The sequence below is a fragment of the Hemicordylus capensis genome, chromosome 2 (assembly GCF_027244095.1).
Source record: "Hemicordylus capensis ecotype Gifberg chromosome 2, rHemCap1.1.pri, whole genome shotgun sequence".
NCBI lineage: Eukaryota > Metazoa > Chordata > Lepidosauria > Squamata > Cordylidae > Hemicordylus > Hemicordylus capensis.
Genome location: NC_069658.1, coordinates 30,190,909 through 30,206,512, shown reverse-complemented (window position 1 = coordinate 30,206,512; position 15,604 = coordinate 30,190,909). Strand labels below are relative to the sequence as shown.

At 40.5% G+C, this 15,604-nt stretch overlaps 1 protein-coding gene across 3 annotated transcripts in view; it reads right to left on the bottom strand.

Moving 5' to 3' along the window:
- Window positions 1–1,323: 1,323 nt before the first annotated feature.
- The window catches only part of ZNF131 (zinc finger protein 131), a 31,034-nt gene continuing 16,753 nt past the window's right edge, over window positions 1,324–15,604 (bottom strand). For all 3 annotated transcript variants that reach the window (XM_053303001.1, XM_053303000.1, XM_053303002.1), the window contains 2 exons: window positions 5,675–5,805; window positions 1,324–3,187 (listed from right to left, as the gene is read on the bottom strand). In XM_053303001.1, the coding sequence (XP_053158976.1) occupies window positions 2,543–3,187; window positions 5,675–5,805 (776 nt within the window). In that variant the 3' untranslated portion in view covers window positions 1,324–2,542. The remainder of the gene's footprint in view (window positions 3,188–5,674; window positions 5,806–15,604) is intronic.

The following is a 15,604-nucleotide window of genomic DNA, read 5'->3' as shown; positions in this document are numbered from 1 at the left end:
CCCTGCTCAAGGCAGCACATGTACAGGCCCGTCTGCAGTTTGCCAATGCACATCTGAATGATCCAGAGGAGAACTGGGCGAAAGTGTTGTGGTCAGATGAGACCAAAATCGAGCTCTTTGCCATCAACTCAACTCGCTGTGTGTGGAGGAGGAGGAATGCTGCCTATGAGCCCAAGAACACCATCCCCACCGTCAAACATGGAGGTGGACACATTATGCTTTGGGGGTGTTTTTCTGCTAAGGGGACAGGACACCTTCACCGCATCGAAGGGACGATGGACGGGACCATGTACCGTCAGATCTTGGGTGAGCACCTCCTTCCCTCAGCCAGGGCATTGAGAATGGGTCGTGGATGGGTATTCCAGCATGACAATGACCCAAAACACACAGCCAAGGCAACAAAGGAGTGGCTCAAGAAGAAGCACATGAAGGTCCTGGAGTGGCCCAGCCAGTCTCCAGACCTTAATCCCATAGAAAACCTGTGGAGGGAGCTGAAGGTTCGGGTTGCCAAACATCAGCCTCGAAACCTTTCTGACTTGGAGAGTATCTGCAAAGAGGAGTGGGACAACATCCCTCCTGGGTTGTGTGCAAACCTGGTGGTCAACTACAAGAAACGTCTGACCTCTGTGATTGCCAACAAGGGTTTTGCCACCAAGTACTAAGACATCTTTTGTGAAGGGATCGAATACTTATTTCCCTCACTACAATGCAAATCCATCGCTGACTTTTGGGCACTGGGCTTTTGAGGGTTTGTTTGTTGTTATTCTGTCTCTCACAGCTACAATAAATCTACCATTCCAGTTATAGCCTGGTCATTTCTGTGTCAGAGGGCAAACGGACAAAATCAGCAGGGGATCAAATACTTATTTCCCTCACTGTAGGATAGGAGGTTATGAAGATAAAAGGGGGATGTGGTGGACCATGGATGCCACCTTGAGCTTTTCAGCAGAAGTCTACAATTAATGTGCAATGTTTATATCTCTTCTCTGACACAGCCAGGTGAGTGAGTGAGACCACAGTTCCTTGTCTTGAGGAAGCTCATTTCAACCAAAGTTCCAGGGCTGCTTCATGCATTTGATACATACAATTATGAACCATTAACAAGATGCAAATAGACACATACAAATGCAAAGTGCAGAAAACAATGAACAGGTGTTTGAAAAGACCTATTATAGAAAGGTATGCCTATCAAAGAGCTAGGATTGGCTGAGGTGCCCTGTGGAATGTACACTCAGCGACAGACCAGAGTTTATTTTTGGGTATAATATGTAAAACAGCACTAAGAATCTGCATTCTAGAAGAAGCAAATAACACTGCGTTAAATTGAGAGTTTGTTGTTGGTACTGTTTTATTGTCCAATAATACTGATTAAAATATTTACACTCCTACTTGTATAAATCCACAGTTAAAACACTCATACCTATGGCTTTTAAGTTGATTTCCCCCCATCTTTTGAGCACAAGATCTTTCTGTAAAGAGTCAAAAAATTTTAAATAATAAACAGTAGCCTGATGCATTGAGTAGACATATTTACTTTGTATTTTTTTTAATGCAATTTTTTTAAATATAAAATGTACCTTTTTTTCTAAAAAATAAAAAATCTGGTGATAAGATGCCAGTGCAACCTTTCAGCCAACTTATACCTTGCTATCGTGCAGCTGAAATTTTCCTATTATAATTGGCCCTTTTAAAAAAATTGCCAGTGTTGAATTTGTTTCCTTTCCCCTAAGTTTATTTAATACGAAAACAAAAAACAAAAAAACCCGGTAGCTGAGAATTGTAAGCAAAATTACAAAGCACTATACAGCAATATCTACATTGTCTTTTCTGCATTAGCTTTGTAAATATCCTAGAAGCTTTGTGGAAGTTTAATTACTTAGTTGTGAGAAGGCACAAGAGTTTCTCTTTTTATGCAAGGAAAAAAAAAAAAACCCCAAACCACACACACAAATAGCACCCTCTACCTCCGAACTAATCAATTTCTAGGTTAAGATGGCAGTGGTTAAACTTAAGAACATAAACAAACAAGGATTGCAGCTACTGAAATATACTGAAGGGGAAAGGAAAAAAAAAGTTACTTGAAGTTTCTAAACAGGTCACTCAACTGTCCTTAGATAATCCATATGAATGTTGTAACCTCATAGTTTTAACTCTAAACTCATATTCTGCAAGGAGAACAGGACTTGCTTCAGAAGTCTCAGACAATGACAACAGCATAAACTAATGGTACAACCTATGGAAACTTTACAATTAAACTTCACACAGAGCTGTCCATCTCTTTAACAGACTTTGTTCCATGGTAATTTGTCCTCCCCCTTTGTAAATAAAGTGTGTGGGAGGGTTCCCTCCCTCACTCCCCAAAGTACAAGAAGGGCAGTTTAATCAAATCTCCCAACTTTGGTCCACCTGTGCACATTCCTAAGGGCATCCATATAAGAGAACCATCTATCAGTGGTGCAAAAAGTCAAACAAGAAAATTAACAAAAATAATTTGGTATTACATTTTTCAAATCACAGCTAATGCAGTCAACATTTCCCAAGTCTACACTTTTTCCTCTTGCACATCCACTATTGGCTGAGTTTTTAAATCATCAGATTCTTCATGATCTGCTGTGTGTGCTGCTTCCACCTGAGCAGGGGTGCTTGCTTCCAGTTCTCCTTGATCTGTGGGTTCCGATCCTACTCGTTCTAGATCAGTTTCCTCTATAAGCTGTGCCTGGACCTCTTCCATTTGTAACTGGTTTACGTGTTCCACATCAAGCTCCTCCATATGCACTTCAGTTCCTTCTTCAGTCTGAATGTGCTCTACTTCCAAGTAGCTTATCTCCACCTGCTCTTGTAACTCTGCTATTTGTTCAGCTTTCACTTGATTATTCTGTATCAAATCTGGGTGTACCTGCTCTACAGTCACTTGTGCTGGGTCCACCTGGACCTGAATGACGGGCAACACGTGGACTTGTTCAACCTGCTCTATGATAGTCATGGATGCTACTGGATCGCTGTCAGGAAGAATGTCGTCAGTCACTATTCGCTCAGAAATATTGTGAATTTCTTGCAAATGCCTCCTTAGTTCACTGCCTTGCATAAACCACACATCACATAAGGTACAGTGGTTGGGCTTGTCACCTGTGTGTATTACCAAATGATCTTTGAATTGATCCCAGCTGTTAAACACACTGTTGCAGACCTGAAAGAGCAAGAGATACAATGCGCTGAGGAATGCTAACTGAAGTTCATTATGCTTCTCCTGATTTTTTTCCCCCCAGTTCAGTTATTTAAAGTCCTACTAATCAAAACAACAAGTCCCACAGAAATCATTCTTAGGACAATTTTCCAAACAGATGCCTATTCAGCTAGTCATAAACAAGTTCATGGCAATAAAATTAAAAATCCTGGAGCATTACTTGGTACAGTACAGGATTCATTTAATATCAGATGATCACCATAACAAAATGCACATTCAGCAGTTGGAAGTACGTCTCTCATTTCCTGGGCTGCAGTGTGGAACCCAAAGACTGGAATCTCTGAACTAAGAGAAAGCCCCCCACAAGGTCAGCTCCCCCAGTTGTTGACACAGGCTCTTTCTATACTGGAAATTCACAGGACCAGAACTAGCATACAGCCAGAATAGGCAACATTTGGGCCCCGCATAAGACTGAGTTTTAAATATTGATCATATCAGAGTGTGCTGGCATCACTGGACTGGAAACTGAGTTTTCACAATGGAGGGAAGTAAGAGGTGGGGTCCCCCAGGGATCTGTACTGGGACAGGTGCTTTTTAATTTAATTTATTCATAAATGATCTAGAACTTGGGGTAAGCAGTGAGGTGGCCAAATTTGCAGATGACACCAAACTATCTAGGGTAGTAAAAAACAAAACAGATTGTAAGGAGCTCCAAAAGGATCTCTCCAAACTGGGTGAGTGGGTGACAAAATGGCAAACGTGATTCAATGTGGGCAAGTGTAAAGTGATGTATACTGGGGCAAAAAAACAACAACCCAACTTCACATATACAGTCATCCCTTGCCAACCACAGTTTAACCAACCATGCTTTTGAGTATATGTGAATGGGGAATTTTGACAGGTCTTGCCAACTGCGACCTGAGTATCTGTATTTGGCGAGGGTTTTTGTTTTGTTTTTTAGTAATTTGAAAGGGGTTTCAGCGATATTGCGGGGTTCAGAGGTTCGATCTGCTCATTCCTCTTGGTGTCTCTTGCCAATTTAAAATGAATTTGAGTGATGGGGGGGGGGGTTCCTAAAAACTATCCAGAGGTTTGATCTGCTCATTCTTCTTGGTGACTCCTGGCGATATGACAGGTTTTTTCACAAATCTTTTGTATGTTTCCGTGTTATTTTTAGGTCTTGTTGTGGTCATGGTTCCCCTAATCCCATTTCCCATAGACTTTAATGCTTCGCCAACTGCAAATTTGCCAATGGCGAGGTTTTGCCAGAATGAAACCCTAGTGGTTGGCGAGGGATGGCTGTACACTGATGGGATCTGAGCTGTCAGTGACTGACCAGGAGAGGGATCTTGGGGTTGTGGTGGACAGCTCGTTGAAAGTGTCAACTTATTGTACAGCAATGGTAAGAAAGGCAAATTCCATGCTAGGGATCATTAGGAAGGGGATTGAAAATAAAAATGCTAGTATTATAATGCCCTTATACAAAACTATGGTGTAGCCACACTTTGAGTACTGTGTACAGTTCTGATCACCATACCTAGAAGGACATTGTAGAACTGGAAATGGTGCAGAAGAGGGCAACCAAGATGATCAGGGGCCTAGAGCACCTTCCTTAAGAGGCAAGGCTATAATACCTGGGGCTTTTTAGTTTAGAAACTGCGGGAAGACATGATAGAGGTCTATAAAATCATGCATGGTGTGGAGAAAGTGGACAGAGAGAAATTCTTCTCCCTCTCGTATAACACTAGAACCAGGGGTCATCCCACAAAATTGATTGCCAATAAGTTTCGGACCAACAAACAGGAGTACTTTTTCACACAATGCATAATCCACTTGTGGAATTCTCTGCCACAAGATGTGGTGAGAGTCAACAACCTGGATGGCTTTAAGAGGGGTTTGGATAACTTCATGGAGGAGAGGTCTTACGGCTACTAGTCGGAGGGCTATAGACCGCCTCCAGCCTCAGGGGCAGGATGCCTCTGAATATCAGTTGCAACGGAGCAACAGCAGGAGAGAGGGCATGCCCTCACCTCTTGCCTGTGGGCTTCTCAGTGGCATATGGTGGGCCACTGTGTGAAACAGGATGCTGGACAGATGGGCCTTGGGCTTGATCCAGAAGGGCTGTAATTATGATTGGGACTCTTCCCACCTCACCAGCACTCCTGAATTTTATCAGCGAAAAGGAATGGGTTCTTATAGACAAATTCAAGGTTATTAGTCTTGATGGCTAGAGGCTACCTCCAGGTTTAGAGGCAGGATGCTTCTGAATACCAGTTGCAGCGGAGCAACACTGGAAGAGAAGGTATGCCCTCACCTCTTCCCTGTGGGCTTCCTAGGAATATCTGGTAGGCCACTGTGGGAAACAGGCTGCTGGACTAGATAGGCCTTGGGTCTTATCCAGCAGGGCTGTTCTTAAGCAGATCACTTTTGGTCTTTTTCATATGAACAGATTAACTCAGACACACCCGGGCCATTTTCTTTATCACATACCTGACATTCATAAAGTTTCTTCCGCCCCTTTTTAGCGCCAGCACCGGACTGGCATGCCGTCAGGTGACATTTGAGCGTGCTGTTCCGAGCAAATCGTTCGTGGCAGTTTGGACACTCAAATGGCTTTTCACCTATCAAGGCAAACATAGGCATTTATAGAAAATGCAAATCCATTCACCCCAATTTCAAATTTTAACCTTTACAACTGGGGAGAAGCAAATTTGTAACTGGAATAATACAGTTTTCCTGCCTCTGAAATTTAAATAGCCAAATGTTGCAGAAATACAAGAATCCAAGTTTAGGATGTAAAGACAGCATTCTGTCCTGAGACACTGGCCAGCCAAACTGCTGTATAAACATTTGCAAAGTGGAGCAAAGAAACAAACTTAATCCAGATAAGATTGCCCTAGCAATTGGAGTTGTGAAGCAGATCGTGTCCTAGATGTGGTCACACTTCCTCTGGAAGGTGAAATTTGTAGCTTGGGGGTTCTCCTGGACCCAATGCTGTCCCTGGAGGTCCACGTGGCGGTGGTGTCCAGGAGTGCCTTTTACCAGTTTCAGCTGGTACTCCAGCGGTGACTATCTGGAAAGTTTGGATCAGACCTGCAACTCATATATTGCTTACATCCAGATTGGATTATTGCAATGTACTCTATGAAGGGCTGCCTTTGAAGACTGTTCACAAGCTTCAGCTGGCTCAAAATGTTGCCACAAGGATGCTTCTATGGGACAGGTACTACACAAGTATTACACCATCCTGCGGCAACTTCACTGGCTGCCAGTTTGCTTCTGGGCCAGATCCAAAGGGCTGAGTCACACAATCGTCCTGGGCGGCAGCTGGGAGGAAGGCTGCACTTAATCTACCTTCCCTCTAGATGACCGAACATTTCTCCATCAGTGCGCCTCCCATGTGCCCACACAGACAGCCCTGCTCCATGCAGCTCGGTGAAGCACAGAGCAGGGTGGAGGGATCTGGGGCCAGAACTTGTTGCTCCAGCCTCCAGGCATCCCTCAGTGCAATGCATGGCACGTGCATTCCCCCATCAGATGGGCGCTCTATGTGCCTGTCTCTGTGACCGAAGGAATCACATGATACCCGGTAGCCAGAGTAAGGGTGAAGCCGGGTTTGTTAAGAGGGTTAGGTGGGCAGGGAGCGGAAAGATCAGTGAGGATCCCGCCGCTTCTCATGACCAGCCTAACCCCGCTTGGGGCAGCCCAGGCAGGGTTAAGCTGGTCGTGAGAACAGCCTCAAAGTGTTGCCTTTGAATCTCATTCACTCATAGGAGTCTGCTAGGGTCCTTCATTCCTCTTTGCAGGCCCTGCCAATGATGCAAGTTCAGCTGGCAGCAACTGCAGCTGCTTCTCGGCAGCAGCTCCTGTTTCAGAATGCCCTCTGAAAGGTGCTTCAAGCAGTGTCCTTCCTTGATGAATTTTAAAAAAGAACTTGAAAAGAAGCATTTTAAAATTGGTTTTAGTCCCGCCTGCCATTTTATCTTGCTGCCAGTTTGTTTTTACGCTTGCTTTAGTGGCTGTCAAAGCAAGCAAAGTTGTATGTTCATTGAGACAGAACATGAGTGCAGTTGGGGAAAAGCACTTTTCACACAAATGCAGATGCTGAACGGACAGCCATTATTTCCAAGTCAGCCCTTGTGAAACTGTGTTTGTGCAATTTCTGCATTTGTGCCAAGAGCCCTCTTGTGCTACTGCAAGCAGATAGATTCTGTTGCAATGCAACATGCCAGCCATTATTTATTGTGCTCCCTGTTGTAAGCAGCCCTGATCAGCAGTGTGCTGGAGGGGCAGGCTAGAAATATTTTCAATAAATATCTGATTCATCTCTGAAAATGGAGAGTCTACTTCTATCTAGCATGCGTATTAACCAGTGAGACCCCTATTGCCCCATGTATTTTTCCAAGTGTGTTTATAGCCTAATCTTATGTAGGCTTACTTAGAAAAAGGTACAGGAAATAAGTTGGCATGCAAAGCTAGCTGCACCATGTCCAATGGAGCTTATTCCTAGGCAGGAGTTCATCAGATTACAGCCTGAAGGCAGAACTACACAATGCCTTGGCAAATGTGCTCTCTCAAACCAAAGCCTGCTGAAACCAACAAAAGCACAGGGACAGACAGGAGGAAAGTGCATTTCATGCCTCCTGTACCCACGTATTCTCCCCTGCCAATACCAATCCCTCTCCACAGCCATTGTTCCCTTAGAAAGCTTATTTTGGTTTCAGCACATAGGACAGCTGAGGGAGAATTGGCAGGACAGTTGCACTTAAAGACTTTCCTTGTGGGTATATCTTGTTTAATTATTAAATAAACAATATTGTTGAATGTTTAAATAAGATAGAATTTCACCCTCCAAAATTATCTTCAAGATATATTTGTGTCCTTCTGTATGCAGATGATGCAGTGATCCTGCATCGCCTGGGAATTTATACAATTAGGACTTTAAGCTTTGCAGTTGAACATACTTTTAATATGATTGTTTTAACCACATATTTCTTTAGCAAAGAGTGCTTTTATTTAGGAAAAAGAAAATAAAAGCTTCTGCGTTATCTTTCTCCTTCAACACTCGCAGGTTGCTTTGACTCTAAGGGAAGGAAAAGTACCCCAACAGCATTCTTAACTGCTGACAGGGATTTCTTACAAAATCCTTGAGACTAGGTAAGCAGGCTGGCATTATATCAAGCCATGCACTTCTGTGTCTAATTTGCTATACATCAACATGATTACATTATCCTCTCTTGTATTTCCAACTATTACATATGGCATATTACATGTGACAATCCAAAATTCCACTTCCATCCTTTATCAATCTTCTCCCTTGCAACCGATACAACAAAGAGTAAGAATAGCAATAGCACTAGCAATAGCACTTACATTTATATACCGCTCTATAGCCGGAGCTCTCTAAGCGGTTTACAATGATTTAGCATATTGCCCCCAACATTCTGGGTACTCATTTTACCGACCTCGGAAGGATGGAAGGCTGAATCAACCTTGAGCCCCTGGTCAGGATCGAACTTGTAACCTTCTGGTTACAGGGCGGCAGTTTTACCACTGCGCCACCAGGGGCTCTTTTACAAGTAATTCACTGATCAACCACGAGTATTAAAAGAAACTGAATCTTGAATGTGGATGTTGGCCTTGTGCTATATTAAACTTTATAAAAGGTTCCCAAGTTGATGCAAATGTTTCATCTGAATTGTTCCACAGGTAAGCGGTAACCTTAGCCATCAAAGCATACTCCCATAATTTTAATAGCCACTCATCCAAAGTTGGGAGTATCTGTGATCGTCAATTAGCAGCATAATGAATCCTGGTGGCTGTAATCATGTATAAAGATAGGTCTGTGTATTTAGTAGGTATACCGGGTTTGGTTATATTTAGTAAGAAAAGCTCAAGTGAATAGGGGAAGTTTATTATTTAAAATGTGTTGCATCTTGGTGTGAATTTCCCCCCAAAATTGTTGTGCTTTGCCGCAGGTCCACCACATATGATAAAATGTCCCCGCATGATTCTTACATTTCCAATAATCTCCCAGATAATTGCTGTCCATCTTTCTAATAGTTACAGGAGTAATGTACCAAAGAAAATAAATTTTATACCAGTTTTCTCTTAAGATGCCATTTACAGTAAATTTTATATCCACCCTCCATTGGTATTCCCATTGTTGCATATCAATTGCTCTATTGAGCAATTGCTCTATTGTTTTGCATCCATTTTATCATGCAGTCTTTAAACTGTTCTGTTTCCGAATCATATTTCAACAACTTGTATATCTGTCCCAGTAAATGGTCAGTATTTTTAATTAATATTTCAAATTCTATTAGGTCTCTTTGCTTGCCACCTTGATTTTGTATTTCTTTTTGTACTATCGAGCTAATTTGTAAATACTGAAACCATGGTGGTTCATCAGACCATTCCAAAGTAAGAATTTGAATAGATTTGGGTTTTATTTTTACAGTAGTTACATTTGTCAAACTATATGCCTTCTTTCTCCAAAGATCATACCTGCTGGATTTTTCTTCTTCATAAAAGAAAATATTTAGAATAGATGCCAGAGGCAATAGATCCAGACTAATCTTTTTCTTGTATTTATCCCAAACACTTAGCAAACTATTTCTGACTGTGTGGGATTTTATGTCCTGATCATTTCTTTTTATGTTAGACCATAAAAACTTATATAACCCATCAGAGATCTTATCCCTCCATATTAATAACCGAACCATATGGTTCTCTGTTCCATTCCAAAATCCATGTCAAGCAACTGGCATGGTAATATAATTTCATGTTAGGGACAGCCAATCCACCCTGTTCTTTTGCATTTTGCATAATCCTGAACTTGATTCTTGGTTTCTTATAAGCCCAAATAAAAGAATTTATATGCCTCTGCCATGTGTTCAGCGCCTTGTCTTCAATCTTAACCACAATAATTTGAAATAAAAAGTTCATTCTTGGTAAGATGTTCATTTTGACTGATGCTATCTTTCCCAGCCAAGAAAGATTTAGTTTTTTCCACCTATTTAAGTCTGCTAAGATAAGTTTCCACACTGGTCAATAATTATTCTTAAACAGGTCTTTATTATTCCCTGTTAGATTAATCCCCAGATATTTGATAGGTTTTGCTGTTGTCTGGAATCTGGTCTTGTCTCTCAGATTTATTGACTTCGTAACTGACAGGTTCCACATAATAATCTGTGTTGTACTTTTGTTAATCTTATATCCTGGGATCTTACTGACTGGTTTATATGCTCCATTATTGCATCTAAGGAATCCTTTGGTTGAGTAATTTTAGGACTACATCATCAGCATACAGTTTTATTTTGTGTTCTTGATCCATCATATTGATTCCATGAATTCTTTGCTCTTGCTGGATCTTCTTTGCCAAGGGTTCTAGAGCTAAAATAAACAGCAGTGGGGAAAGAGGGGACCCTTGTCTGGTACCCTTATTAATGGTACATTTTTTGGATATGGTCCCATTTACTATTATCTTTGCTGATTGCTTCTGATAGATGCTTTGAATCCAAGAAAGGAAGTTTGACCTGCAGTTCATTCTTTCCAGAACCTTAAACAGAAAGGGCCAATCCAAGTTATCAAAAGCTTTCTCTGCATCAAGGAATATCATTGCTGCTTTGCTCTTCTTCTTTGTAATACAGGTCAAGAATTTTTTATCTGGAGTGCTTGGGACCAGAGGTGTTCCGGATTTTGGATTTTTCCGGATTTTGGAATATTTTCATAAATGAGATATCTTGGGCATGAAAGGTTACTGGGTTTTTAAAAAAGGGTTTATTTAATATACTATACTATACCCCTCCTTCTCCTCTCTCAGACCGGCTTCAGAAGCGTGTGAGTGGCAGTGTGATCCCATTCACAAAACCGGCTTGGCTCTGCCCCGAAGGAGGGCTCTTCTCAGTTGTTGAAGCCTAGGCAGAGTTTCTCTTTCTCTTCTCATCTATTCCTGTTTGTTCGTATTTATTCTGCTAGATCTTTACTCATCTGTTTCCTGTGTGCCCCTGTTATCTTCTAAACTCTTGTGTATATATACCTTTAAAAAAAACAACTTTCTTTCATCTTCCCCCCTTCCCCCCACTTTCCTTTCCTTCCCTCCTGTTGGGAGCGAAGCTTGAGAGGAAGGTAAACCAAAAGGTAGATAGCAAAGCCTGAGGGAAAGAGCTAAAAGGATCGCTAATGAGCTGAGGAATCAACAACAGCAAGTTTAGGGGCCGTAAGTGATCGCTCCTGCAAGCTGGAGGAGGTTGAAGCTACAAGCATTCTCTCTCTCTCTCTCTCTCTCTCTCTCTCTCTCTCTCTCTCTCAGCGTAGTGTCCAGATTTTGGGAGTCCGGATAAAGGATTCTCGACCTGTATCATCTATTGCATTCACTGCAAATCTTGGGTTATCTTTCATGTATCTCTGTGGTATAAATCCTGTTTGATCTGGATGAATTATATCAGTCAGGAGGACCTTCAGTCTTCCTGCCAAAATTGCCGCAAAATTTTTACAATCAACATTCAGTAGAGAGATTGGTTTGTATGACTCAGAGTAGCATCCTTCCCTTCCTTATAAATAAGAGAAATAAATGCTCCTTGCCAGGAAGAAGGAAGTACATAGCAATGTAATATTTCATTCATAACCTGAGTCAATGGGCCAGTTAGTATTTTGTGAAAATACTTGTAGTAAACCAATGAGAATTCATCTGGACCTAGGGTATTGTTTTTTAAACATCGTATTGCTTCTCTTATTTCCTCCTCGGAAATCGGTTTATTCAGCAGTTCTTTCTGTTTATTCATGAACAGTGATATCTGTAGAGTTGCTAAATATGGTATGATCTCCTCTGAATCCTTCTTTTCTTTTCTATATAATTTGGTGTAGTATTCCATAAACTGATCAGTCATTCTGTCTGTATCTGAAACAAACTCTTCACCATTCCATATGGAAGTGATAACTCTCTTCTCTTGCTCTTTTCTCAGTTGGTACACCAGTAACTTAGCAGGCTTATTGCCCTTCTCAAAATGTTTTTGTTTTGTATAATCATGTTCTTGTACATTTCTTTTATGTCTATAAGATCCATTTGTTTACGAAGCTCTTTTATGCTTTGCCAAATATCTTTCTGGGGACTCATCTTGTGGGTTGTTTCTAGGCGTTCAACTCATTTAGTAATAACTCTTCCTGCTTTTGCAGGTCCCTCGTCCTCCTCTAGGCCTCCAAATATAAACATTCCTCTCATAAAACCTTTACTGGAATCCCATACAGAAAATAATGAAACTTCTGATGTCATGTTTCTCTGAAAGAAACACTTAAATTGAAGTGCCAAGATGAATTAAACTTGTTCTTACAGTAACAGAAGATTGTTCAGTGTCCACCTTCTTGGTCCTGTACGTTCGTTAAGTTTGATTACTAGTGGATTATGATCAGCATAGGTAAGTGGAGCCACTTACAACTCAGTCAGTCTCGGTAAGGCAGATTTCGAGTTCATACACATTACACTTATCGATTCTGGAGTACTTTATTGTTAAATTTATATATTTTACTGTTAAATTTATATACCACCTTTCATTAAAATAATTTCAAGTACGTTTGATGGTGGTGGGGGGAAAAGGTATAGCCGTTCTCCAAAGGATATCTGTATTGCCATACGTCTAAGTATAAAAGTGCCATATAATCCAGTACATTTCTTGTTAATTTACCAGAGTTCTTCTTGTATTGTCCTGATTTGTCTAGGGCTGGAGAAAAAACTGCATTTCAATCTCCCATCAAAAATACTTCTCCTTCAGCTATCCCCAACAATGACTGAAAAAACTGTTGATAAAATTGAGTCTTCTTGTTTGGAGCATAAATTGAGGCTAATGTAGTTTTATGCTGTTGCTGAGTTTGGAACCTCAATATAATATATCTACCAGCTGTGTCCTGTATTTGCTCTTCCAAAGTCCATGACAGATTCTTGACATAAATCACCACTCCATTCTCCCCCTACCCAGAGGCCTCATAGCTTTGGCCTCAAAATTTGTAGTCCAATAAGTGAACATTACTTGACTTAAAATGAGTTTCCTGCAGACAAATAATATCTGCTTTTCCTTTCTTCAATTTCAAGAATTTTTTTTCTCCTTTTAAGAGCTGATTATTCAGTCCATTAACACTGACGATGAAAATTTTTATTTCATCCATGGTTCTAAATTCTTAAAATCACTCCCCCCCCGTCTTTTCTCCCCCCTCTAAAAAGCAGAGGCTTGATCCAGTTTTGAATCTTCTGATTGGTCACTGTCTGGAGTTTTATCTGGCACAATTATGGTGTCTGTAACACTTAGAGATTCCAAAAAGCATTTTTCATCTGCAAGCGTATATATCTGCGCCTTGCCATGATCCATAAAGACTTCCAAACAAAAAGGTACTGCCCACTTGTATTTATTTATTTAACATATTTTTATACCGCCCAAAACTTACGTCTCTCTCCTGGAGAATGGCAGTCAAAAACTTTAACTCCCAACGTTTCCTTAGAATGTCAACAGGGGCATCTGGTAGGATCTCAATCCGCTTATTTCCTTGTTCCAAGGGAAAGACTTTGTGCACGAAGAATTGCTTCCTTGGTCCTTCTATTCATAAATTTTATCCTATTATCTCTTGCAAGATTCTTATCTTGGGCATATCTGGAATTTACTCTATAAATTTCTCAAATATCAAAAGAGTCTTCCGGATCAAGGCTCAAAAATTGCAAAAGAAGAAAAAGAATTGCAATCTCCTTCTCTACGTTTTCTTTCCCCACCTCTTCCCCCACACTGCGAATCTTCAAGTTACAGGCACAAGATTTGGATTCTAAAAATCTCCATCTGCTGTTCCAATCCCAACATTTATATTTGGATTCTCATGTTGTCTTTGCAATTTCCAGTTCCTTTTGAGATTCTGTCACCTTATGAATCAGTTGGTCATGCTCGGCTAGTTTCCTCTCAACCACATCAAATCTGGATTGTACTTCTGCTTGAAAAGAATCCAATTTGGCTTCGATCCAATCCATCGATTTCTGTAGTTCCGTAGCAAACATTTCTCGCAATTTGGAGAGGGAGATCGCCTCCTCTTGCTGGCTTGCATCTTCAGAGTCTGTATCAACTTTATCGCCTGTTCGATCTTTTTTTTTAACCCATTTTTCTGGTTTGTGAAAGAGGAATGCTCCTGCCCAAATATTTTCTCATTAAAAAGATATCAATGGGAAAAGCTATTGTTTTTCTTGGGAACTCACAAGATTTGAACGAGCTCTATATTTTAAACTGAAATTGCTATTGTCTCCATGCCTATAAAAGTTTCTATTACATAGTTCTAAGCTGTTCCAACCAACAAATATAAACAACAAAAAGGGAAGTATTGCACAATAATTTTGTTTACAAAGTTTAAAATTAATTCCCTAATTTAATACATCAGCCATTATACTTAAATTTATTACAGCATTAGCAGAAGCTTATTATGCTATTGGATTAGAATTCTTTAAGCAATAAGCCAATTTAGCTGACTTTCGCTACTCCCTTTAACTCTAATGGAGACAACCTCTGTCAAAAGGGGTGGGGGAAGAGAAGCCAAACAAAAATCCATCTTCATAAAATACAAACATACAATATTATTTCAATACAGTCAAAAAGCCCTGACGGAATGTCCCATACTCATGAAGTAAGGTAAAAAATAGTCCCGTTATAATTCCATATACTCCAATTACTGAGAGTTTAAACTTGGAAATTAAAAGCTAGTAAACCTCCCTCGGAGCCCAAGAAAAACCCCTCTTTATAAGATACAAATATAATAACCTTCGCACGTAGTCCATAGGCCTGATAAAATGTTCAGTACTCATAAAATATGATACAAGGTGGTCCAGCTCCCTCTTGTGATGGTTGATTACAGCTGCAACTTTGTAAAGTAGGATATTCCAACAAAGAGGGGGAGGAAGGAGGGAAAGTAGTCCAGGTGTGAAAGTTTTAGTTTGCGGTCACAAAGAAGGAAAAAAAGAAGGAAAAGATACCCCATCGGGGAAGATCCATACACCTATGGGACTATTTGTTAGGGATAGTTTTGGACATAAATGAATTCCAAGTCTCAAATTAAAAAGCCTCATTCAAAAAAGAAAAGAGAAAAAAAGTTATAATCCATTGTAATTTATATCCTTCAAAGTTCTCCTCTTAAAGTCCAATCCACAGAGTATTATTCTTCAGCTCTTCTGCAAGTCACCGCTGTAATACCCTTCCACGGTAATCAGCAGTAATCCCCAAACTTTATGTTTAAGAGCCAATGAGTGCTTTTTATTCAAGATCAATAATCCAAAAAAAGTCTAGAAATGTTCAGGGAGGACTTTATTTCGCAAAATATAGCAAAGGAAAACCCCCTGAGCTTTCTCAAAAATGCAGTAAAACAAGCAATTAAACTGTCTCAAACTACCTCCCACCTCGG